This window comes from Hevea brasiliensis, chromosome 14, assembly GCF_030052815.1.
Source record: "Hevea brasiliensis isolate MT/VB/25A 57/8 chromosome 14, ASM3005281v1, whole genome shotgun sequence".
Taxonomy (NCBI): Eukaryota; Viridiplantae; Streptophyta; class Magnoliopsida; order Malpighiales; family Euphorbiaceae; genus Hevea; species Hevea brasiliensis.
The window spans coordinates 67,071,490-67,096,922 of record NC_079506.1 but is presented as its reverse complement, the minus strand read 5'-3'; the positions used below and the strand labels follow the sequence as shown (position 1 = coordinate 67,096,922).

The 25,433-nt window shown below is 33.9% G+C and overlaps 2 protein-coding genes and 1 non-coding gene across 3 annotated transcripts; 2 read left to right on the top strand and 1 right to left on the bottom strand.

Annotated features, from left to right (window-relative positions):
* Positions 1-6,632: 6,632 nt before the first annotated feature.
* Positions 6,633-9,684, bottom strand: LOC131172972 (protein DETOXIFICATION 33-like). The gene is made up of 7 exons (XM_058134608.1): positions 9,662-9,684; positions 9,478-9,550; positions 8,159-8,277; positions 8,010-8,066; positions 7,694-7,911; positions 7,445-7,593; positions 6,633-6,809 (listed from the first exon to the last, which is right to left on the bottom strand). Exons 1-7 carry the CDS (start codon positions 9,682-9,684, stop codon positions 6,633-6,635), a joined length of 816 nt encoding a protein of 271 aa, XP_057990591.1.
* Positions 9,685-11,596: 1,912 nt separating this feature from the next.
* Positions 11,597-13,064, top strand: LOC131172971 (uncharacterized). The gene is made up of 2 exons (XM_058134607.1): positions 11,597-11,879; positions 11,980-13,064. The coding sequence occupies exons 1-2, from the start codon at positions 11,597-11,599 to the stop codon at positions 13,062-13,064; spliced, it is 1,368 nt and encodes a 455-aa protein (XP_057990590.1).
* Positions 13,065-23,009: 9,945 nt separating this feature from the next.
* LOC131173534 (small nucleolar RNA R71) lies at positions 23,010-23,116 on the top strand. The gene has a single exon (XR_009143850.1). It is a non-coding gene; the product is annotated as a small nucleolar RNA R71 (small nucleolar RNA).
* The last annotated feature ends 2,317 nt before the right edge of the window (positions 23,117-25,433 follow it).

The window sequence follows — 25,433 nt, the reverse complement described above, 5'->3', positions numbered from 1 at the left end:
AACTGCTCAAATAATTTACATACATATTATTACATGCATACATCAAAACCTGTGTACATGTGTATACCTGGAGCTGATCTGAATGTCTCTTCAAAGAAGCTTACTCAATTGCTCTATGCTCTTTTCACCTGCGACAGCATACAAAGCTATCACTGAGTGGTGAACTCAGTGGTACACAACTATAATTTAAAACATAGTACAATATACATTGACAAAATTTACAGCAAATAATTTGGAAATCTGAATACTCATCAAATTCCAAAACTCAAAATATTAATTGCCAATAATATAAATCATTTGTATAAAATGACTTTAATCACGAAATTCAATTTATTAAATCATAACTAACCATTTAAGGTAATTCCAACAATTTATTGGAAATAAAGATTAATTCCAATAAAATCAATTATACATAAATCCCATTTGAAATCGAAATTCTTTACTATTCAATAACCATTCTTTATCTCAAAAACCATTCTTTATCTCAAAAACCATTCTTTATCTCACTAACTATGCAAGACTAATCCGAAAGGGCCATCTTCGGGGTGATTCTAACTCCCTATGGTCGGGGAGGTCGAATCTTCGTGCACAGTACACATTACAATAATGAATCTTCCGAAAGGGCCATAACATAAAACTTAGATCTAACCTCTAATAAGAGGAGAATCTAAGCCTGTGCACGTACCATGGTAATCAAAACACAACTAACTCCATTGTCTTCTCAACAAATGAGAGAGATGGGTAATAACCTAGTCAAGCATCTATAGTGAGATATAAAACAATATCACAATCCTTTTTGTGAGCATAAATCACAATACAATTCGATTCAAAGTCAATTCCAATATCCAATAATTTTTATGCTCATCACAATTCAAATCATAAATTTGCATTTTTCCATTCAAATTGCCCATCACAATTCAAAACATGTTCTATCCAATTTTCCAAAACATAATTTATTCAATCCGCAACAATGCTTAATACTTATAGAAATACCATTTCACAAAGCCAAATTCATACATACTATAACAATTTCAATAATCATTGAATTAAATCCAATACTTGTTAAACATAATACATAAGAAAAATATGTCATTTAATCATATGAAATATTCATAACAAAATCAGTTAAAAACTAGTTGTGCACAAGCCTGGTTTGAGTCGCCTCTAGGCCTTGACTCAATGTTTCTTATGCTTCTCAATATCATTTTCAACTGAAACACACAATTTAAAGTGTTTCAGTACTCAATGAATTTATTTCTAATAATAAAATCCAATATCTAAATTTTTTTGTACTATTCTCTTCAATTTGTTTCATTAGTCAACCTATAATGTTGACCTTTGATGTACTCTAAATGAGTCAATTCTAATGTTATCAATATGTCACATTTTATAGCCCTTTAGTGTTGTTATATGTTACCAAATTCATTTTCAAGTGTATTGCATTTTATTGCAATTTACCGGATTTCGGTACACTATTTTAACCTAACCGGATGATCTAGTTTCCTCGGTTTTCGGGTTTCGGTCCAAACTACAAACTTGTAGGGCTATGTCTTATTGCACGCGGGGCAAAATTTCAGGTTATTCTGAGTTGTGTAGACCAAGATATGGTCAATTTACCAATGCTGGACAGAATGCACTAAAATGGTAAGCTTAGGTCATTTTTAGGTCACTTTTGGTTCGGCCAGTTTTGGTATCCGAACTTATGCAAGCTATTTGGCTTAGTTCTGGCCATTTCTGGGCTTTGGTGTCTTCATAAGAATTGTAGACCTATGTCTAAACTATTTATGGTAAAAATTTTAGGTCAATTGGACCTGTTTTGCGTGAGTTATGGTTAAAACACTAACTGCTGCCCAAATGGTCAATTTTCAGGCTTTCAAGTCACTAATCCGGATTTGGTCATTTTTCAAGTTACCTTCTAGGTAGAATTTAGATAAGTTTCCTTCATAAAAGTTGGCACATTTTGTGCCTAGTTTCACCTCCAATTGGTCGCATACCAATTAGAGTCACACACTTAAGGTTCTAAGCTAAAGTGTACACTGCTCTGTTACACATTATTCAACACTTACCAATTACACATTCAATACTTACTAAGTTTACCTTTTATGCCAATTCTGATTTGGTACCATAACATTAACACACTTTACATCACATTTTGGTCATTTTGGGCAGCTTGTAACTACTCTCAACATACACACTATAACTCAGAATTTTCAAAGTCCAATTACAACAATTTAACCACATGAACATACCTTATTTACATGTCCAAACCCAAACAATTATTCACATACACATGCTGCCACCATAAGCAATATAATTCAATAATATTTCATGAACTTAAACACTTCAATCTTCTTCATGAGGCTACCACAAGTTGACACATACCCATCAACTTCCATTTTCACTTTTCAATCTTACAAATCAAACTTTACACATGGAATTCAACTTCAATACAATTAAACATTTAAATCAACATCCAAACAACCATTTACATGCAAGGACAAGCTGTTCATGGTGAGGTTTCATGGCTACTAAAATGCTCCATCACCAATAATTCATCAAACCTCAAATTTCTTCCATAATTCAACTACCCACAACCTTAGTTAAACTTTTAATGAAACAAGAATCGAAAACACCCACTTACCTCTTTTGGAATTCTTCAAAACTCCACCAAAACTTCCCTTTCTTGCTCCCAAAATGTTGCCCAAGGTGTGTACTCCAACTTTAATGTAGAAGACTTGATGGTTCTATGGCTTGATCTTGAGTGGATAAAGCTCCACACATGGACGTCAATGGAGTTTTGGAAGGAATTTCAATTCGGCTTATTGAAGAAAGAAGAAGAAGAGTAGAAAATGAGATAGTGAACTTGTCCACATTTGTCCATATATGTTTATAAATTCTTCCTTAGTGCCCCACTAACTCATTTTAACATTTTAATAATCCAAAGTTTCATAATTCAAATTAATTCCTCATATTTTCCCTAATTTTCATTACATATCTAATTTTCTTTATCTTATGGGGTCCCCAATTTTAATACTATTTATTTTTAATGGACATTTAGGTCAAAAAGAAACTCGGGGTGTCAATTGACCACAATGCCCCTATTCGATTCCTAATTTTTCGATAACACCGAGTTTTGTCTTTTTCTCGATTTCTTATTTTTCTTTGTACTAATTAATTAATTTTTCTTTGATATTTCTAATGACATTTATACTTCAATAAGTCTTTAATTATGTCTCGAAATTAAATTCCAAGGGTTCCCTGCAGTCCTGGAGTCGACTATTGCCTGCGCCGTAACTTCCCCGTGCGGTCACCCATCGCTATGGTGCTGGCTCGTTTAACTTAGTTTCTTTTCATTGCTATTATTTTTCCTTTGTTTTTCTTGTATTTTCTTTTCTTGTATTTTATTATTTTATGTCTCCTCACTAACATTTAAATATAATTCCAAGCATCCTAACTGTCTGGACAGACACTGTCATCGGAATAGTAGAATGCACTACCGAACATAGGGGTGTTACAGCTTGAGCAGGCATACCCCCAGCTATCTGTTGAAACATTGCAGCCATCTGCTGGGCGAATTGTGCAGGAAACTGCGGCATTTGTAGGCCCGATGCCACTGATCCACTGACATTTTGGAGAGCTAGGGCTTCCCCTTGGGCCTCAGCCTCTACAGACTGCTCAACTGAGCGATCCCCTTCTTCCATTTCAGTTTGGAGTTAGGATATCTCCTGAACAAATAACACAAGGAGATTTTCCTCCGTTAGTTCCTATTTATGATGTAATGCACTGTATATAACAAATAAGGACATTGAGCAATTGTACTTATCAAAGAAAGGACACAAAGTCACAAGTTAAAACGTACTTTAAAAATTCGCTCTGATACCACTAAAACATGTCATACCTTACCCCTCTGTAAGGCATAACATGGTCTCGTAGAATACCTAATAAACTACCGAACTTTACCTATCGATAAGTCATTAAGTATCCTACAAGGGATTTTAAAACCATTTTCTTACTTTTTAAAAGTGGTGAGCATTTTCTTACATTTAATGGAAGTTTAAAAACTAGTTCAAAGTTTTGTCCATTTTATTTTTACGCAAATTTTTGGAAAAATTTCAGTAGAGTGCCGTCTGTATTTTAAGAAAACAGTTCTTCAAATACCTATAAAAATACTTCCAATAATTCTTTTTCATCAAACTCACTACTACCTCAACACAACTCAACATCATTTCTCAAACTCTAAAATTCAAATCAATAATTCACAACTCAATTGTTATCAAAAACTCACTCAATATTTTCATTCATTTTTCATTAAAGTAAAAACAATTTACATACATTAGTCCAAAATTTACATTAGAAAATCTGAAACAATATTATTACAAACTTTATACAACTGCTCATTACCAGTTATTACATGTACATACATATACATACATTTACATACATCAAAATAAATATTACAAACAGGGTATAAAATATACCCGATAAAACTTCAGGGATGTGGCTCCAAAATCCTCAGCAGCTCACTCTGCTGCTCCTCTGATCTCTATATCTGCGACAGCAATAATAGCCATCGCTAAGTACTATGACTCAGTGGTGCACAATATACTAAAATAACAGTTTATGCATAATTCAAATCACATTTATTCAAATATTGAACTGAGCATGAAAAACAGATACAAAATATAATTTTACAATTTTAGTCAAAACAGTCTCAAAACATATTTCATAAAAACACACAGTTATATCATGCCATTCGAAATAATATTCATCTCAATCTAAAGGCTTATGAGAAATCATAAGGCCAGCTAGCTCAAATATATGGTTATCCATTTAAATTTCTTCTTCTACTGGCACACACCTCAACACTTCAGCCATAGAAGGAATCAAAATTCAAAACTAATTTTCCCCACTAGTTATGCTAGTGACACTACAAGAATTTTCCAGAACAGAAACTGAAATTAGAAACGGATTTATATCGGTTTGTAATTTGAAACGGATTTTGAAACGGAAATTAAACAATATGAATCAAATATATTAGAAACCGATTAGCAACGGATTTAAAACCGAAATTAGAAACGGAAAATTATCCGTTTCTAAAGCATGCGCTGAAATTTGGCAGTAAGATAAATATCAGTTTAGAAATCGCTTAGAAACTGATATCTGAAACCGATTTTGGTCGGTTTCTAAATCTTTACATTTAGAAACTGATTTCTTTCAGTTTCAAATCAGTTTCAAAAGGTGAGTATACTATTTATTGAATTTAAAGACCAAATTAAAAACAGATTTTTGTCGGTTTCAATTTATTTATATTTAGAAACTGATGATTTTCAGTTTCAAAAGTTAAGATATTTTACTTATTGAATTCTAATTCCTTATAATTAGAAACCGATTATAGTCAGTTTCTAATTTCTTATATTTAGAAACCAATTTATTTCGGTTTCAAAAATTAAGGTATTTTGTTTATTGAATTTTAAGTCAAATTAGAAACCGATTTTAGTCGGTTTCTAATTCCTTATCATTAGAAACCGATAGATTTCGGTTTCAAATATTAAGCTATTTTGTTTGTTGAATTTTAAGTCCATATTAGAAACCGATTTTTGTCAGTTTCTAATTCATTGTATTTAGAAACCGATTGCTTTCGGTTTCTAAAGTTAAGGTATTTTACTTATTAAATTTGAAACTCAAATTAGAAACCGATTTTGGTCGCTTAATTCCTTATATTTAGAAACCAATTTATTTCGGTTTCAAAAATTAAGGTATTTTGTTTATTGAATTTTAAGTCAAATTAGAAACCGATTTTATTCGGTTTCTAATTCCTTATAATTAGAAACCGATTTATTTTGGTTTCAAATATTAAGCTATTTTGTTTGTTGAATATTAAGTCCATATTAGAAACCGATTTTTTTTTGTTTCTAATTCATCGTATTTAGAAACCGATTACTTTCGGTTTCTAAAGTTAAGGTATTTTACTTACTAAATTTGAAGCTCAAATTAGAAACTGATTTTGGTCAGTTTCTAATTCCTTATATTTAGAAACCAATATATTTCGGTTTCTAAAATTAATATTTTACTTATTAAATTTGAAAGCCAAATTAGAAACCAACTTTGATCGGTTTCTAATTTCTTATATTTAGAAACTGATTGCTTTCGGTTTCAAAAGTTAGGATATTTACTTAATTCTAATATAATTTGTCATTTAATTTTATAATTTGAGTTTAATTTTTAACTTTACTTAATCTTATTTTTAATTGAATTTTAATTTTTATTTTAATTCCACTTTTATTTCAACTTTATAATTTCGATTTAATTTTAATTAAAAAAAAATGAAAAACGCAAAAGTTAATCTTAACCTTTAATTTTAGACTATTAAATCATAAAGCAATAAAATTTTCCAAATTAATCTAAACCTTTTCTTTTTATAAGTCTTTATTTTTATTTTTGTATAAGCTAATTAATAATATAAAAGTTAATATATTTTAAATAAAAATAATATATTTCAATTATAATTAAATAAAATTAATATTAAATATTTGTTAGCCCTAGCCACACAGTCGACAGTCCTCCCTTCCATCATTCATCCAGTTCTCCACTTCTTCTCCAATAGCTGTTCGGCCGCTTCTCTTCGGCCATTTCTACGGTGTTTCTTCGGTCGCTTCCCTTCCATCATTCATCCAGTTCTCCACTTCTTCTCCAATAGCTGTTCGGCCGCTTCTCTTCGGCCATTTCGGTCGCTTCTTCTTCGATCGCTTCTTCTTCGGTCGCTTCTTCTTCGGTCTCATCAATCTCAACACAGAATCGTTCTCAGCAATCTAGCTCATTCTTAACAGATTTGGCTCGTTCTCAGCAGATCCAGAACTAAGGTGAGTTTATCTTGCTGCAGACTTATTTTTTTCATTTACTATGCATTTTGCACATTAGTGGGATTGAACAATTGCAGATGGAATGTGGGTTCATTACATGGTGTCATCTCTGAAGATCATTTCTTAAATTTGTCCAATTTGCTGCATGTACATTGCAAACTGAATAAAAAAAAAAAAAAAAGAGACAGATTTGATGACCCCTTTTGGTGTATATTCAAGTAGAAAATCAATCAGTATAAACTGCAACCTGATATTGATTTTATCAAGTTTCTTTCCACAATGAAATCTTCATTCATTCATGTTGTGTTCTGATGAACTTTGCTGAGGTTCCTCAAAGCCACCCCAAGTTACGATGCGCTCTTGACTTTCAAAGCTCGCATTATTATGTAACTCTGTATTATCGCAACAAATGATTGAAAATACTAACAAGAATTTAGGTTCTTGTTGGTGCCATTCAATTCTTAAAACACTTAGGAGACCTTGAAATTTAGTCATTGTCACACCAAGTACTAGCTATAGAACACGATTTCTACATTGGTTAATTTCTCTGATATCTATTATTCAAGAAAGAATTGTAGACTTACTTCTTTGTTCCAGTTAGTACGCAGAAAGACGAAAGTCAGAATGATTATTTGAAGAACACAACCAGCCAACATTCCTGACCATATGCCCTTAACACCTAGATTTATTTTGTAGCCAAGAACAGCACCAATAGGAAGTCCCACTGCCACCCCTGTAAATGTCAAGAGAAAAACCTTTAGTCACTTGCAGAGGAAAAAGGAGAATGGGTTCATCCCTAGTGCTGTGGATACTGGAGAGTTTAGTTGCAATACCATGGAGCACAGGTTGGATGCTATTGAGGAAGATTGTTGCTGCCAAAAAGTAACCAAGCTTTGATGCCTCCTTCATGACTGCTGGTTTACCAGTCTTGGTTACCAGAATCAACGCTGTGAATACAACTCCAATTATTGTTGAAGTTAAAACGGTCACCACCACTGAGAATTTTGCTACTTTAGGATTTCCAGCTCCAAGCTCATTTGATACTCTCACACTGCAAGCAAGTCAAGTTGAATTAAAATCCCCAAACCATGTTTCTAAGTTGGATTAAATCTGTTTTCTGCTATATGCTCAAGGACAGAAGCAACTAACCTTATGGCTGCATTGAAACCAAGAGCAATCATCAGAGCCCACAGTTGCAGGTTCATGCTGCAATTAAGAAGAAATATGAGATGATAAGTAGAATACAGAAATCACATTTTTAGCTGGACTAATTTGATAAATAGGAACAGAACTCTTACCAGATGGAAACGGCATTCATCGCAATTTCGGATTGTCTAACCATCCCACCATAAGAATCACAAACAGTAAAATACCATAACTCCAAGTGGCATTGCCAAGAAGAGAAGAAAAGTGAAATCTGAACATGGATTTTGCAAAAATAAAATTTGAAAACTAACCATAACATTACAGCTGATGCAAGTGAGAGCTTTAGAAAACTGGTTAATGAGCTTTAGAAAACTGATGGAATGTGGGTTCATTACATGGTGTCATCTCTGAAGATCATTTCTTAAATTTGTCCAATTTGAAAGCCTTGTCCAATTTTTTATTCAGTTTCCGGTAAAACCAATTTCCAAATATGCTCAACATAACAGGTTCTTAATTGGTTCTGTAAATATAGGTTGGATTAATTTTTGCATCATTTGTCTGACTTTGCAAATGTGTATATTTGTATGATTTTGTAAGTTTACACAAAATTACAAAAGACCAATTCATTCAGAATTCAGATTTTGCAATTTGCATGGCTTCTTATTTTCAACAGATGGGTAAATGTGTAACATAAACAAGTCCTCTTCTCTTTTTTTCATTTGTGTCCGTTTGTCTTAATTCAACATTTTGGTATGCTTATGCAGAAGATTAGCCAGCTCTTGGTTCAGATTGCACAAATGAATGAGATGATATCTGCACGCAAGAAGATTCCTGTTACCAGAGTTGGTTGATTAATCAGGAGTTCTGTTTGCAGGTGCTACTAGGTTCCCAACATCTTCCATTTTTATTCACAGAGAGAAAGAAAGGCATGTATGTGTAGCTTTGTATTTAGACGCTTGTCTGTTAAATTGGCGACTGCACCAGTTTTCATTTGCTCATCTTAATTTACTTTTTTCACACACACACCTAGGCCTTTCATAACCCCTTTTTAAGGATTAGGATTTCACTTATGAACCAAACCCTTTGTGGCTTTGTGTTCCGGATGAGATTTTCGTATGCTGTTGGCAACTTTCTTTCAATTGTTTTTGGCCACCTCCCAATAATCTGGGTTTATTTGATCAGCATAATAGCATAAAATAAAATAAATAAAAGCCTTTATTACAAAAATAATTTAGATCTTTGTGCGTTTTGATGGTCTAATTTAAAAATATTGCAGAAGTGATTCTAGCTTAGCACCTGGCCTAATTTCACCAAGTTTGGAGGAAAGAAATCCCATGATATACTAGTATCTGTTGACATTATGTCGTTTGTTGAACTCAATGTTACTCTTTCTCTGGTTGTATATTTAATTACTTTACCTAACATAGGAACGTTATCGTTCTGGAAATTTTGGATGATTTTGTAGTTATACGAGTGATGATTTTTTTCTTATAGAACTTGGATTGTCATCGAGCTCCGCACCTATTCGAACGAACTGGAGAAATCTGCAGATATAGAATGAGTGTGATAATTTATGTTAAATCATAAGGCAGTGCACGCTAGAATTTTCAATAGTTTACATTACAAGGAAGAAAATAAGGCTTAGATACACTCACAGAAACATTAGGATTGCTGCCATCTGGTTTCACAACAATAATAATAATAATAATAATAATAATAATAATAATAATAACAATAATAATAATAATAATAATAATAATTTACAATAATAATAATAATAATAATAATAATAAATTAATCATATTATTATAAAAAAATAAATAAATAATACATATAAAAAAATTATAAAAGCAAAATAAGTTTTTTTAAAAATAAAATAAAAAATTATTTTTATAGTTATTTAGTAGGCTATTAGTTGTGGATGAGTACACTCAAATAGTTCAGATGTAAATTAGCAATCAAACTTATATATTTAATTACAAATAAAAGATTGTATGTTTATTTTATTGCTATACTAATATCTATTTTTTCATGTCCTTTAATTTTAATGATTATTATGTTTTTTAATTTTATACTATTATGCCATATAGTGTAGTTATTTATTTATTTATTTACTTTTGGGTGTTAAATTTTATACAAGAATTTACTGACAGAATTTCTTTTTTTTTTTTTTTGGAACTACAGTCTGTCTCACTCTCTTTTGGTCACTATCTCTCGTTATTTTGTCCCTTGCTTTCAGTATCACACAGGTAAGTAATATTTTAATATGGCGTTTTGATTTGTAGATGCATGCATATCAATTTTTTAGGTGATAATTTTTTCTATTGTTGGACACTATTCTAGATTTTCTATATATCTTAATAGTTTTTTTTTTTTTTTTATCAAATTTGTCACATAATAACCTTAGAAAACCCGTCCAATGTCCTACTGACAATTCATGTCAGTGGACAATGGATTGTCCTGTTGGACAAATTAGAATTGTATACTCTACATAGGAATAGGATGGATATAAATATGTATTATATATTTGTAGAAATTTCGTAACATCTCTCATTGTTCTCTGGGTGCAGACTTTATGTTGTGCACTTGGAGAACTAATGGGAGATGCTGCCGAAATTTTTACAAATATATGACATGTCATTATCTGTCTGTTATTGGTAGAAATGATACAATTCTAATTGGGTTAGGGCCTTACCTTTCAACGCATGATTGGGGATATGATGTAATTCTGATATCTGACATATTATTACTAATATTCACTTAATTATTACACAGCTATTAGCAAAATGGGATCAGATCGGAGATGGATGTATGCTAGGTTAAAAGATGGCCTATTGACCTCAGAATTCATAGAAGGTATTGAACAATTTATAACATTTGCTAAGCAACATCCAGAGTGGATGGATGGGGATAAACTGAAGTGTCCATGTAATCATCGAAAGTGTCAAAATCGTAATTGTGTTGATGAGAATACAATTCGATTACATTTGATGAAGCATGGATTCGTGCCATATTATTATAAATGGATTCTACATGGGGAACCCCGCACAAGTAATATTGATAGTCAAAACATAAATGTTATAATAGCGGAGTCTGTTCAAGAGGTTGATAATAGCACAAGCAATACATATGAGCAAATGGTAATGGATGCAGCAGGTCCTAATTTCTTTCAGGATGTAATGGAGGAACCTCCAAATCCATCAGCTCAAAAATTGTATGACATGTTACAAGCTACTAATCAAGAGGTGTGGCGAGGTTGTGAAAGCCATTCGCAGCTCTCAGTTGTTGCAAGGATGTTGAACATCAAGGCAGAACATCATTTGTCAGAAAGGTGTTTTGATGACATTTGTCAACTTATGAAAGAGGTGTTACCGGATGAAAATTTAATGACTGAAAACTTTTACAGTACAAAGAAGTTGGTCCAAGCATTGGGCCTACCTGTTGAGAAGATTCATTGTTGTACTAATGGATGTATGTTATATTGGGCTGAAGATAGTGAGTTAATGAATTGCAAATTTTGTGACCATCCACGGTTCAAACGACATAGTCGAGGCTCTTCTAATTTTCAAACCAATGTCCCACATAAGAAAATGTACTACTTTCCTCTCACACAGAGATTGCAAAGATTATATGCTTCGAATGCAACAGCGAAAGAAATGAGATGGCACGTTGAGCATGACCATGAAGATGGGGTAATGCGTCATTGTTCAGATGTAACTACATGGAAGCATTTTAATAAAACACATCCTTCATTTGTCACGAGGTTCGAATGTAAGGCTAGGATCAGTGCACCGATGGGTTTCAACCATTCGGTCACCGACAACAATATTCATCTTGGCCAGTCATTGTCACTCCTTACAATTTGCCTCCTTGGTTATGTATGAAGGAAGAGTATATGTTCCTAACGGTAATAGTTCCTAGTCCGAGAAACCCAAAAGACAAATTGGATGTGTACTTACATTTCTTATTGCAGAGTTGAAACAGTTGTGGGAAGTTGGAGTTGAGACATATGATGCATCAAAGAAGAATAATTTTAATATGAGGGTTGCATTATTATGGACAATAAGTGATTTCCCTGCATATTCAATGTTATCCGGCTGGAGCACAGCAGGCAAAACTGCTTGTCCATATTGTAGGGGCGATTCAGATGCATTCACATTGACAAAGGGTGGTAAACAATCAAGGTTTGACAATCACCGAACATTCTTACTAGCTAACCATCCTTTCGATTTTAATAAAATTGCTTTTAGAAAGAACAAGATTACAAAAAGTGCTCCCCCCATTCTATCTGGTGAGGAAATTTTAGAACAAATAGAACATCTAGGATTAATGTGTGTCACAGATATGGGTGCAAATGAGAATAACAGTTGCAAAGCAAAAAACACGGGTTGGAAGAGACGGAGCATTTTTTGGGATTTGCCATATTGGAGTACTAACATGCTTCGCCACAACCTGGATGTCATGCATATAGAGAAAAATGTATTTGAAAATATTTTTAATACTGTGATGAATGTTGAAGGGAAGACGAAGGACAATGCAAAATCAAGGGAAGATTTGAAAGAGTTTTGTCACCGACCTGAGTTAGAGAGGGATATGGCAACAGGAAAGTATCCTAAAGCATGTTACACATTAGACAAACAATCAAAAGCAGTATTGTGTGAATGGCTTAAAAATCTTAGATTCCCAGATGGTTATGTGTCAAACATGGGTAGGTGTATAGACATGCGAAAACTAAAGTTGTTTGGGATGAAAAGCCATGATTGTCATGTCTTTATGCAAAGATTACTCCCAATAGCATTTAGGGAATTGCTTCCAAAAAATGTGTGGCAAGCATTGACCGAATTGAGCAATTTCTTTAGAGAGTTAACTTCAACAACACTTAGAGAAGAAGCCATGTTACAGCTCAATGAAGAGATTCCTATAATATTATGTAAACTTGAGCGTATATTCCCTCCAAGTTTCTTTGACTCCATGGAACATCTCCCAGTACATTTGGCTTATGAAGCATGGATTGCTGGTCCTGTGCAATATCGGTGGATGTATCCATTTGAGAGGTAACTAGTTTAATGTATTGTTGTATACTATCATTACATGGAGAAATAAAAACTTTGTTGTGACTAAATAGTAAATGGTGCAGGTACCTTAGGAAGTTAAAAAATAATGTGAAAAATAAAGCCAAAGTGGAAGGTTCCATATGCAATGCATACTTAGTTGAAGAAGCATCGTCATTCTGCGCTCATTATTTTGAACCCCATGTCAACACAAGGCATCGAAAGGTTCCACGCAATGATGATACAGTCGAACATATGGATGAACATCTAGGGAATTTATCAATTTTCACTCATTCTGGTAGGCCACTAGGAAAAGGAAAGGTTAGATATCTCACAGAACAAGAATTTCAAGCAGCACAAATGTACATCTTGTTGAATTGTATAGAAGTAAAACCGTACATTGAGTAAGTTTTTCTAATATTCAATTATTATAATTGTTGCAATGCCATTATTGATTCCAAACATGTAATTAACTATTTTCATTATGTGCAGCATTTTTGTTAATGAGTTACACATGGCCAATCCAAATATCAATGATAAACAAGTTGATGAGAAACTAGAGCGTGAATTTGATAAGTGGTTCAATAAATATGTTCACAATCCCTCCAACAATATATCAAGCCAGTTTTTAAAGGATCTATCAAAGGGTCCATTAAGAAGTGTTATGTGCTACAATAGTTATGTAGTTAATGGTTATAAATTTCACACTAAAGGTTATGGTTCGCATAGGGCAACGATGAACAGTGGGGTATGTATCAAGGGGACTAATTACAGTACTAATGAAAGTGACTACTATGGACAATTAATTGAAGTGCTACGATTGGAGTACCCTGGATTACCTATCAAAAGAACTGTATTGTTTAAATGTGATTGGTTTGATCCAAAACCAAATGTGGGAACAAAGATTCATCCAAAATATAAACTTGTGGATATTAATCATAAAAGATCCTTCAATAGGTATGAACCATTTGTTCTTGCTATCCAAGCGGCTCAGGTGAATTATTCCATATATCCAAGCTTAAAACGTGACAAGGCTGATTGGTGGGCGTGTTCAAAATCAAAGCGAGATCATATTGATCTTCCCGAGCAAGTGAATGTCACAACCCTCAAGACGGGAAGAACCATTTCAAGAAGATGAAATGGAAGTCCCTTTGATTCAAATTGACGATGATGATGATCAACAACAATATTTGAATGATCAAAACGGTGTACTAGTTGAAATTAATGAAGAGGATGTTGAAGATGAAGAAGAGCTTGAATTGGACTCAGAAAGTGATGAGGAATGCGATGATGTATATGATAGTGATACTAATTAGAATTAGGTATTTCTCTTAATGAATTTATATTTCTAAACTTGAAGTATAAACTCTAACTAATTTCATCTGTATTATGTATCATAAGTTGAATGAAGCTAACTAATTAATACAATTATTTATGCAGGATGCGAGGCAACGGTCGCAGGGGAGGTTTGTTGGGTCATTCACAGTCAAGGCAGTTACCTGTGCAGGATGAGCCCAATGATCAACTAGACCAATCTACACAGGGTCAGCCTCAGGTTCCTTCACGATCCACTGGGAGGTCGACACCAGATCCAGAGGGGTCTCCGCTTCAACACAAAGATCGAGCTACACCTCCACCTCCACCGCCACCACCTATTACCCCATCTTCTGAGCCTGCAATTGGATCAACCTCTGGTCATGAAGGTCATTCAGTTGGGGCAGCACCAATATCATCGATGGATGGCCTATCACTCACTACATTTGGAAGAAAGAAAAGAATAAAGCTCATTAATGGCACGTAAGTATTTAAAATTAATTAACTTTATCTATGATTTGGTATTACATATCATTAGCAATTGAAGTACCGTGTTTCTACATTTACATAAAATCAATATATTTGCTGTCTTTCTTTTGTACAGGTTACATCCATCTGAGGAATGTGCTAAGAAGATGAAGAATATCTTCAAGGAGAGGATGGACCCAGAGGGGCACTGTTGGAAAACTATCACGCCTGAAACAAAAAAGTTTTACTGGGATGAATTTCAAGTAATAAAATAAATATTTAAATATAATTAGCTATCAGATAACTAATTTGCATAGTTTATGAAACCTCAAAAAAGAATATTATGAACAAATATCATTTAAGTGATGAGAATTTGTGAATTAATGTAAAAGAATACAATTGAAGTATATTAATGCTTAAATGATCTATATGTACAGCTTGTGTGATATTGAAAATATGTATTGTTGTGAGTTGTTGTAGTTGGGGTGGATGTTATTTATTGTTGAGAATATATGAAGTGTTTTTAACAGGTGCAATTAATACCTAATAACTAGGCTGGATTGTCCAAAATTAAGGGGAAATGCTGTCAATTTTTTTCTAAATATTATCATACTAATACAACTGTCTTAATTTTTATTTATTTTATACCAGAAATACTTTGATTGGCAAGAGGTGACTCCACTAGTAAAGGAAGCTTGGAGGCGTAAGGCTGCAGAGCGCTATAAGGCCCTAATGTGCAATGTTAGGAAAGAAAAATCCAAGGTCATCGTGCCTAATAGTACAATGCAAAAATGGAAGGAGGCATGGAGTAGCCCAGAGTTTAAAGCCAAGAGCCATCAGTTCACTGCTAACCGTTGTAGTGAGATAGGGGGAGTTGGGCGGGCATCTCTAGACACACGGGGTTCGTTTCACATGCTACTCACGCAGATAGAATGGTAATGATTTCATATTTACTATAGGATGGTAATGATTTCATATTTACTAGTTTTGTTATTGTCTGTCTACATATTAGTAGCAAATAATCGAACATTATTATAAACATCACTAAAATCATTATATCTTTTCAGGAAGCCCAGCTTGGCCGAAGACCTTTTCCTTATGAACTTTTCCATAAGACCCACACTAGGAAAGGCACCTCCGATATGGTTGATTCACGAGCGCAATCAATTAAGGTAAGTGAACAATTATTTTATGTCTTTCAATTATATGAAAAAAATGAATAAGTGAGTTTGTTTATTCAATTGCCAAGAAAAATAAATTTAAAATATGTGTATTGACTTATGCAGATGCATTTTTGGCGCTTAAGAGCGATCGTCTCAACCACAAGAGGGTGCAATGACCCTCCTATTGTAGATGAGGTCGCACTATATTATCAAGTTGTGGGGAGAAGAAGACCCAGGTTTATGGCATTGGATCTCAAGCATCAATTTTTTACCCTAGCTCATCACATGGATCATCTTCTACTGCATCCTATTGTGCTCAGTCAGAGGCAATGGAGGAAGAGATTCAACAATTGCATCAAACTGTTGCAACGCTCAAGGATAGTTTGGTTGCAATGGAGGAGAGAGATCGACAACGCGAGTTGATGCTAGAGGAGAGATATAGACAACGTGGCGGACATCGAGGAGCGCATGCAACAAATGATGCAAAACATGATGGCACAAATGATGCAGGGTACGCAGTTTACAGCCCCAACTCCACATACGACTCATCAAGATGATGGTAGAGAGGCTGATAGTGGTGATGAGTGATTATCTTCTTGATGACAAGTAGCTTGTTTTTTTGTTATTATGATATTTTATTTTTTCATACAGTATATTATTGTCATAACCCTTCACTGTCATATTTATATATAATATTGGTGATATTTGATATTTGATAGCTGATATTATAAATATTATGATATTGAGCATTTAAAATTAATATTATATTATATGCTTCAATACAGGAAATAATATATTAAATAAAAAAATAAAAATTTTCTACTAGTAATTTGAAACGGATTAAAAACGAATTTTTCCGTTTCTAATCCAATAACACACGGATCGGTTTCAGAATTTAGAAACCGATTTGAAACGGAATTTCTGTTTCAAAAAAATTGAAACCAAAATATCAGTTTTTAAATTAAAACGGAATTTGAAACCGAATATAAGTGGTTTCTAAATTTGAAACGGAATAGTGGTTTGAAAATAGTTTCAGAATTTGAAACGGACGCCATTTTCCGTTTCAAATTTATTTAGAAACTTGTGGATTTAAAACTGAATATTTCGGTTTCAAATTGGTTTCTAAATGTATTTAGAAACCGATTTTCACTGATTTGAAACCGAATATTCGGTTTCAAATCTCCTTTTTTCTTCTAGTGTGAGGCATTCAAATATATGATCATGACACTATGGTTTCAAAACTGTCTTAGCAATTTATTAAACATTTATTGCCATTTCAAATACATACAAGTAAACTTTCAACAATTTAAGTCAAAAGCATAATAAACATTTCAATACAATTGAGTCACAATTTAATATCTCAATTCATGCAAAACAATTTGCAGAAAAAAATTTACAGAAATTCTATGTTGTGCACAAACCTTATACGAGTCGCCTCTTGGCCTTGACTTGATGCTTCGAGTTCTTTCCCAGTATTCTTTTCAACTGAAACACACCATTTTACAGTGTTTCAGTATCACAATTTATCATAAATTTAAAAATAAATTCAAATCTATTTATGATACTATTCAAGTCAAATTGTTGACTTTCTAATGCTTAATAGGTATGGGACTTTTAATTCACCCACATACCACATTTTGGTTACCTAATTTGTTGGTTTTGGTTGTTTTCCTTAAATCTTAAGTCTCTTAGGTGAAATTCCAAAATTTCAAATTTGGTGTCCTGTTTTACACTGTTCCATTGGTCATGTTGCTATAGTAATTTGGCTAAGTTTTCTTCATAGAAGTTGTTACTTATTGTCTTAACTTTATTTTCCTTTTTGAATCACTCCATTTGGAGTTTTGTAGCACTAGTTATGGCCATTTGAACATGGCTGGCCGGATTTGGTGTTACCCAGAAGTCTGGGCAATTTCCTGGATTATGGCAGTTTTTGTACATTGACTGCAGGTGAGTTTTTGGACAAGTTATGGTCAAATTTTGGGTTTGTTTTCTTCATAAAAGTTGTAGGGCTATGTCTCAGCTTTCTATCAGTATAAAATTCAATTCATTTGGACCTTCCTAGACCAAGTTATGGTCATTTACGTAACTACTGTTCATTTGGTCATTTTTGTACAGGTCAGTGTGCCCAATTCTAAATTTGGTCTAATTGTTCACTAAGTTATTGTCACTTTCTGGGCATGATTCCTAAATCAAAAATGTGTCATTTTGTGTCTAATTTCATTCTCAATTAGCCTCACACCAATTAGGTTAGTAAATTTTTAGTTTTGATCCTTGAAAGGGACCTAGGTCAAGCTGCCTGCAGATTGACCCTCACCTATACGAATTGGAACTTGGTTTTAACAATTCATACACACCACAAATGGTCACAATTGAACATTTCTCAACTCAAATAAGGTCAACTATATCATTTGACCAATTCTCAACTTTTTCTCTAATTTCTTCAAAATGCTCAAACCCTAATTACCTAAATTTCAACTCTAATGCATTTCAAAGTGTACATTCATGATCTACACACCTAATTCACCTCAAATAACCATTCAAAACCATCAAACTCATTCATATCAAACCCCAACCCTAGTTGGACGAATTTCATATTTGGTCCCTCAACAATTATTTTTGTTTGATTTTAAGTTAATTATTTTTGTTTGATTTTATGTTAATTTCTAAGTTACTTACACTAAAAACATAAGTATTAAACAATAAATTTTCAATTTAAACCACTAACCTTAACTTTGAAGTTCAATTCTTCAATTTCTTCCTTTTCTTCTTTTCTTTCCTTCCTCCAACGCTTTCTCAAGTTGAACTAATAAGTTTTTATGGTTTAGTTTGGGGTCAAAATAGGGTTAAGTGGTTGGAAGAACGCTTGGTTTCAAACTTTCATGGAGTTCTTCAATAGAGAGAAAGAAAGAGAAGCCGGCACACTAGGGTTGAGAAGATAAAAATGATTTTTCTTTTCCTTATAGTGTATTTTTAAGTCCTTGAAATTGCTTTTTACTTGGTCAATATTGATGGGCAAAAATAAAATTATTTATGATGTCATAATAGTGATGTAAGCATGATGTAACTAAACTTTTTCTTTTTTTCTTTTCTTTTACATTTATTTTTTCACTAGTTCTTTAATTTAATTCTTGATCCCGAAATTTTCTTTTCTCCAATTTTATTTGACAGTTAGGTCAGGAGTCAGCTCTAGGGGTGAATTAACCAAATTGCCCCTCGCTGGTTCAATCCAGTTTGCAAGTTATTTGATATTTCTTTCTGATCCCTGACCTAATTATTTGACCTGCTTAGCAATTCTTTTCTATGATTTTCTCCTTTCCACTGTGTTCGCAATGGTCCTAAGGACTGCAGCGTCACATTTTCCAGTTCGAAATTTAAGTTTAGACTAACCTCGCAGTCATTCCCGAGAAGATCACCCATCGCTATGACTCCCGGCTCATTTAACTTTTTATGTTTTGTTTTTCTTCTTTATACTTAACTATTTGGCAATTACTAATTATTTGCGTTCAGGGCTTATCTAGGTGTCTTAATTGTGGTTCTAATCCTCTTACTTATCTGGACCGACACCGATCACCGGAACAGTGAAATATACCAGGCTATGCAAATAGGGGTGTTACATTGCAATTTAAACAACTGCTCATCAGGAAAAAATTTCGGTAAAGGAACTAGATCTCCTTGTGTCACTAACCTGCTTAAATAATCTGCTACCAGGTTCTCAACTCCTTCCTTATATTTGATTTAAAGATTAAATTCTTGCAGAAGAAGGATCCATCTAATCAACCTTGGTTTTGCTTCCTTCTTTGCCAAGAGATACTTCAACGCTGCATGATCAGAAAAGACAATTACTTTAGAACCAAGCAAATATGATCGAAATTTATCTAAAGTAAAAACTATAGCCAAAAACTCTTTTTCGATCGTAGAATAATTGCGCTGAGCTAAATTAAGTATTCTGGAGGCATAATAAATCACATGAAAGAGCTTTCCAACACGCTGCCCTAAAACTGCTCCCACTGCATAATTACTCGCATCATACATAATTTCAAATGGCATAGTCCAATCAGGAGCCTGAATAATAGGGGCTGATGTCAATGAAAACTTCAACTTGTCAAAAGCCTCCTTGCACTCTTCACTAAACTCAAAAGAAACATCTTTTTATAAGAGTCTAGACAAAGGCAATACTATCTTATAGAAATCCTTAATGAACCTGTGATAGAAACCTGCATGACCAAGAAAAGAGCGTACTTCCCTCATAGTTGTGGGGTCCGGTAAGTTCACAATTAAATCAATTTTAGACTTATCCACCTCAATACCCCTATTAAAGATAACATGACCCAAAATAATCCCTTATTCCACCATAAAATGACACTTCTCGTAATTCAAAACAAGATTTTTCTCAATGCATCACTCAAGAACAGAAGTCAAATGATGTAAACATGCATCAAATGAATCACCATACACAGTAAAATCATTCATGAACACCTCAATGCAATTATCAATGTAATCTAAAAATATGCTAATCATACATCTCTGAAACGTGGCAGGTGCATTACAAAGCCCGAAAGGCATCCTTCTAAAAGTAAAAGTTCCAAAAGGGCAAGTGAAGGTAGTCTTCTCTTGAACCTCTGGTGCAATCACAATTTGATTACATCCAAAAAAACCATCAAGAAAGTAGAAATAAGACTTACCTGCTAACCGTTCAAGCATCTGATCAATGAATGGCAATGGGAAGTGATCCTTCCTTGTTGTTGAATTCATTTTGCAGTAGTCTATGCACATTCGCCATCCACTCTGAATCCTTGTTAGAATAAGCTCATTATCTTGATTTGCTACCACAATGACTCATGATTTTTTTGGCACTACTTGGATTGGACTCACCCATTTACTATCTGAAATTGGGTAAACAACCCTTGCATCCAGTAACTTCAAAATCTCCTTTTTCACAACCTCCATCATCTGTGGGTTCAACCTCCTTTGAGCTTCTCTACTTGGTTTAGCATCATCCTTCAGTAAAATCCTATGCATGCATACGGATGGACTTATGCTTTTGATGTCAGCTATTGTCCATCTAATTGCTTCCTTGTGCACCCTCAAAACCCTAGTCAATCTTTCTTCTTGAATCTTTATCAAATTGCTTGAGATGATAACTGGAAGTGTTTCATTGTCTCCTAAGTAAACATACTTCAAATGCTTAGGTAAAGGCTTGAGTTCAAGAACTGGTGCCAACATAACAAAAGGTAATAATTTTGTGTGAGATACAAGTAAGTCAATCTTTGATACTCCATACCTTCTTGGAACATAATGTAATGACTGCAATGCCATTACTTTGTCTTGAACCTCTACACTTAATGGCTGATTAATACTAACTTCCTGAATTCCTTTACTAATCACCATTTCTAACTCATCCTCCATGCTTAACTCAAAAACGTCCTGCACAAATGTATCAACAACATCAATAAAAAAGACAGAATTATCATCAGCAGGATACTTCATGGCATCAAAGATATTAAATTTGACAGTCTCTCCATCAAACTTCATCATTAAAGTACCATCATCCACATTAATTTTTATCTTGGCAGTTTTTAGGAAAGGTCTTCCGAAAAAAATCAAAGCTGAGTTTGATGAGGGAGCACTATCCTCCATATCCAAAATATAGAAATCTACAGGAAAAATCAACTCTCCAACCTGCACCAAAACATCCTTAACTACTCCTAATGGGTAAGCATTAGAACGATCAGCTAACTGAATAATGACACTGGTTTCTTTCAATAGACCCAAATTTAAAGTTTGAAAAACTGAATATGACATAACATTAATAGATGCTCCTAAATCTGCCATTGCATGTTCAAATCTAGAATCACCTATTTTGCAGGGAATAGAAAATGAACCTGGACCCTTACACTTAGGGGGTAATTTCCGCTGAATTAATGCTAAAACATTTTCCCCAACACTGATCTTCTCATTATTCCTCAACTTGCACCTTGTAGTGCATAATTCCTTAGAGAATTTAGCGTACCTGGGGACTTGTTTGATCGCATCAAGTAAAGGTATATTAACCTCTACCTTTCTGAAAGTCTCTAAAATCTCTTTTTCTTGTTCTTCTCTCTTAATCTTGGCCAACCTACTAGGGAATGGAGGGAGAACAGAATTATTAGCCTTATTCAGTTCAAGTTCAAATTTACCTCAACTTCAGGAACTTCAAACTCTTTTGCTCCTTGCTTCTTCTTTTTCATTGACTCATATGGAGTCTAATTATCAACTTCTTTTGCACTCTGCAACACTATAGCAGTTGCATTTTCTCTGTAATTCATAACTATTTGTGATGGAAGCTTTCCAGAACCTTGAGCTTCAAGTTTACTCGCAGATGAAGCTAACTAACCAATCTGCTTCTCTATGTTTTGAATGTTATTTCTGGTCTCCTGTTGAAACTTTGTGTATTGTTAGCCAAAGCCTTAACAATTTCATTGAGTGACATACCTTGATTTGAGGGAGGCGGAGATGGTTAATTCACTTGTGGTCTCTGCTGCTAATATCGGTTTTGTACTAGTTGATTCCCATAACTCAAATTGGGATGATCTCACCATCCCGAATTATAAGAATTAGAAAAGGGGTCATACTTGCATTGTGGTTGTCCATAATTTCCTACTGCATTAGCATGTTGCATTGATTCATCCTTTTGTAATGTAGGACACATGTCAATAGCATGACTCGATCCCGAACAAATTCCACATACCTTAACTGTTTGCATGTTCCCTACAGCAAATTGCCTCACCTAAGAAGTTAAATCAAAAATCTGTTTCTCAAGGTTAGATGCACTTACCTCATTAACCTTCTTAGGTGTCTAATCCATTCTCATTCCAAACTGCTGAGAGTTTGCTGCCATGTTAGTAATCAGCCTCCTTGCATCTTCTGGTGTCTTGTCAACCAAAGCTCCTCCACTAGCAGCATCTATCATACTATGGTCCATTGGTAGAAGTCCCTCATAGAAATACTGAATCAAAAGCTGCTCACTTATTTGATGAAGGGGACAACTTGCACACAACTTCTTAAATCGCTCCCAATACTCATACAAACTCTCTCCATTGTACTGCCGGATGCCACAAATTTCTTTTCTTACGTTAGCAGCAAGGGAAGCAGGAAAATACTTTTCCAAAAATATCCGCTTTATCCATGAGTTGACAGATCCAGAAGGAAGGTAATACAACCAATCCTTAGTTGTGCCTTCCAGTGAGAAAGGGAAAGCTCAAAGCTTAATCTGGTCCTCTAAAACTCCTTGAGGTTTCATGCTGGAACACACAACATGAAATTCCTTTAAATGCCTATGTGGATCCTCAACTGAAAGACCATGAAACTTAGGCAATAAATGGATTAGTCCAGACTTTAACTCAAAAGTAACATTTAAAGCAGGGAATTGAATACACAAAGGCTGTTGGTTTAGATTAGGAGCAGCCAACTCTTTCAAAGTCCTAGCAGCCATGGTTTCATTTTCAGAATCTGAATCCGAACTTAATTCCCTTGGAGATTGAACTCCTTTAGATGTACTCGAAATCTGCTTAGCTTGCTTAGCCAATTTTCTCAACTATTTAGTTGTTTTTTCTACTTTTGGATCAAAGCGCAACTCACCAGATTGAGAAGTTCTTATCATAAATAAAAAAAAAATCAAACTAAAAGATAGAAAAATGCCTCAAAACCCTAGAAAACGATAGAATTTGGCCTCAAGAGGGTGGGGCCAATAATCCTTTGGATTGATTGGTTATTTTTATAATGTTGTTTCCTTCAAAACAAGTATAGAATGCCCTCCTAATTCAACCAAAATTTTGCTAATGAATAGTAACACCGTAATTTCCGTAAAAAAAAAAAACCTAAAAATAGCAACACTTCATAAGCAAAGATGATAACAAGATATCCTAACACTAAAAACACAAAATTTAATAAACTTCCAGTCCTAGACAATGGCGCCAAAATTTTGATGGTTGTCGATTCCACCAAAAATTAACGGAAATTAACTGAAATTACCAGTAATGAAATGCTCTTTTATTTTCTGAATGAATGCAATGAGTGGTAATCCAAGTCAAACCCTAGAGACTGAGTTACTAAATCTGGTGCATGTGTGTAACAGGAAAAAAAAATTGGGGGGGGGGGGGGTGTTGTAACACTAAATCAGAAAAAATCAAGTTCAGAAATTAAAGAACTAAATTTAGGTATAAAATTCTCAGTTTAAACAAACTTCAGTCCAAGGTAATTCGCATTCCAATACATGACTCAATCATAGATAAAAGAAATATAATTATCTCTTATTGAATACTTAATATAGATTTACCAAACAGTGAGGTAAAACCCCTAACTTCCCCATACTCGTCAATTCGAGCCTAGCACTCTTGTTGACTCTAATTATTGACTGAATTGGTATTAAGCAATCCTCATCAATTTAATAACTGCTTTAAGAACAGGAAGTAGTTAAGCTTGAATAATGATTTATAAAGCATAAATCATTTAATTCATCATATTGTTTCTTTAGGTTATTATCAAAAACTTGGATCATAATCAATAATACCTAATGGCTACTCACATTCAATCTTACACAATAATTACGGGTTATGAAGATGAACTAGCAATTAATCACATCAAACAATTAACTAATGGGCCTTTTTAGCAAATCATTCAATAGATCAAAAATAATGAAATTGAGAAACAATAGATATTCAAAACGGCATAATTTAAATTAAGAACCTTGTCTCACAAATCATGCATAAGAACTAGAATCCCTTGAACTGAATTTAGAAACTTAGCTGCTCATGTTCATGGCTTACAAAAAAAAGTAAAATAATAAAGAAATCTAAAATTATGAACGTGAATGGAGAATGAAGGTGTGTCTCTCCGCTGCTTCCAAAGATGATCTTTATACTTAAAAACCTAATCTAAAGATAAGAACCAAACTTGGAAAAAAATTTTGAAATTCAAAAAGACAGATTCTCTACTTTGCAATCACGGCCGATTTTCAGCCACTACCCTTCTGATTCTATCTTTGACTTCTTCAAGAAAGTTGTATCCCTACATAGCTTTCCAACGAGTCCTCATTTGCCCAAATTGGAGGTCTACAGCCCAAGTTATGGGCTAAAAATCGAAACTGGTTCTGACAGACAATACAACCCATATATTTGACTTCACTGCCCTTTTTAACCACCAAAACGACGTAGTCTTGTCTTCAGCGCTTCATTGAAATTGTAGAGGTGGTTCTTAAGGTTCAATTGGGCCTAGGTTTGCTTCATTTGGACATCTGGAGCTCTAGATATAAAATAAGCACCAAAACTGGTCGTGACTCGTTAAGTGTGGGCTTTTGTAATAGATTCATAGCTAATTTTGACAACTTTGGAAACTGATTTGGGCTTTGGTTCCTCTTTGTCATTTGTAGTGCTCTGACTTAGCTTTTCAATAAA

What these genes read in the sequence shown, in the direction of transcription:
- LOC131172971 (XM_058134607.1), top strand. Translation starts at nt 11,597, where the DNA reads ATGTACTACTTTCCTCTCACACAGAGATTGCAAAGATTATATGCTTCG. An exon ending in CCTTACAATTTGCCTCCTTG is followed by an intron (nt 11,880 to 11,979) that starts GTTATGTATGAA and finishes TTCTTATTGCAG; the next exon opens with AGTTGAAACAGTTGTGGGAA.
- LOC131172972 (XM_058134608.1), bottom strand. Translation starts at nt 9,684, where the DNA reads ATGGCAGCAATCCTAATGTTTCT. An exon ending in TAAGAAAAAAATCATCACTC is followed by an intron (nt 8,278 to 9,477) that starts GTATAACTACAA and finishes ATCCATGTTCAG; the next exon opens with ATTTCACTTTTCTTCTCTTC. An exon ending in GTACTAACTGGAACAAAGAA is followed by an intron (nt 6,810 to 7,444) that starts GTAAGTCTACAA and finishes AGAATGAGCTAG; the next exon opens with ATTGCTGAGAACGATTCTGT.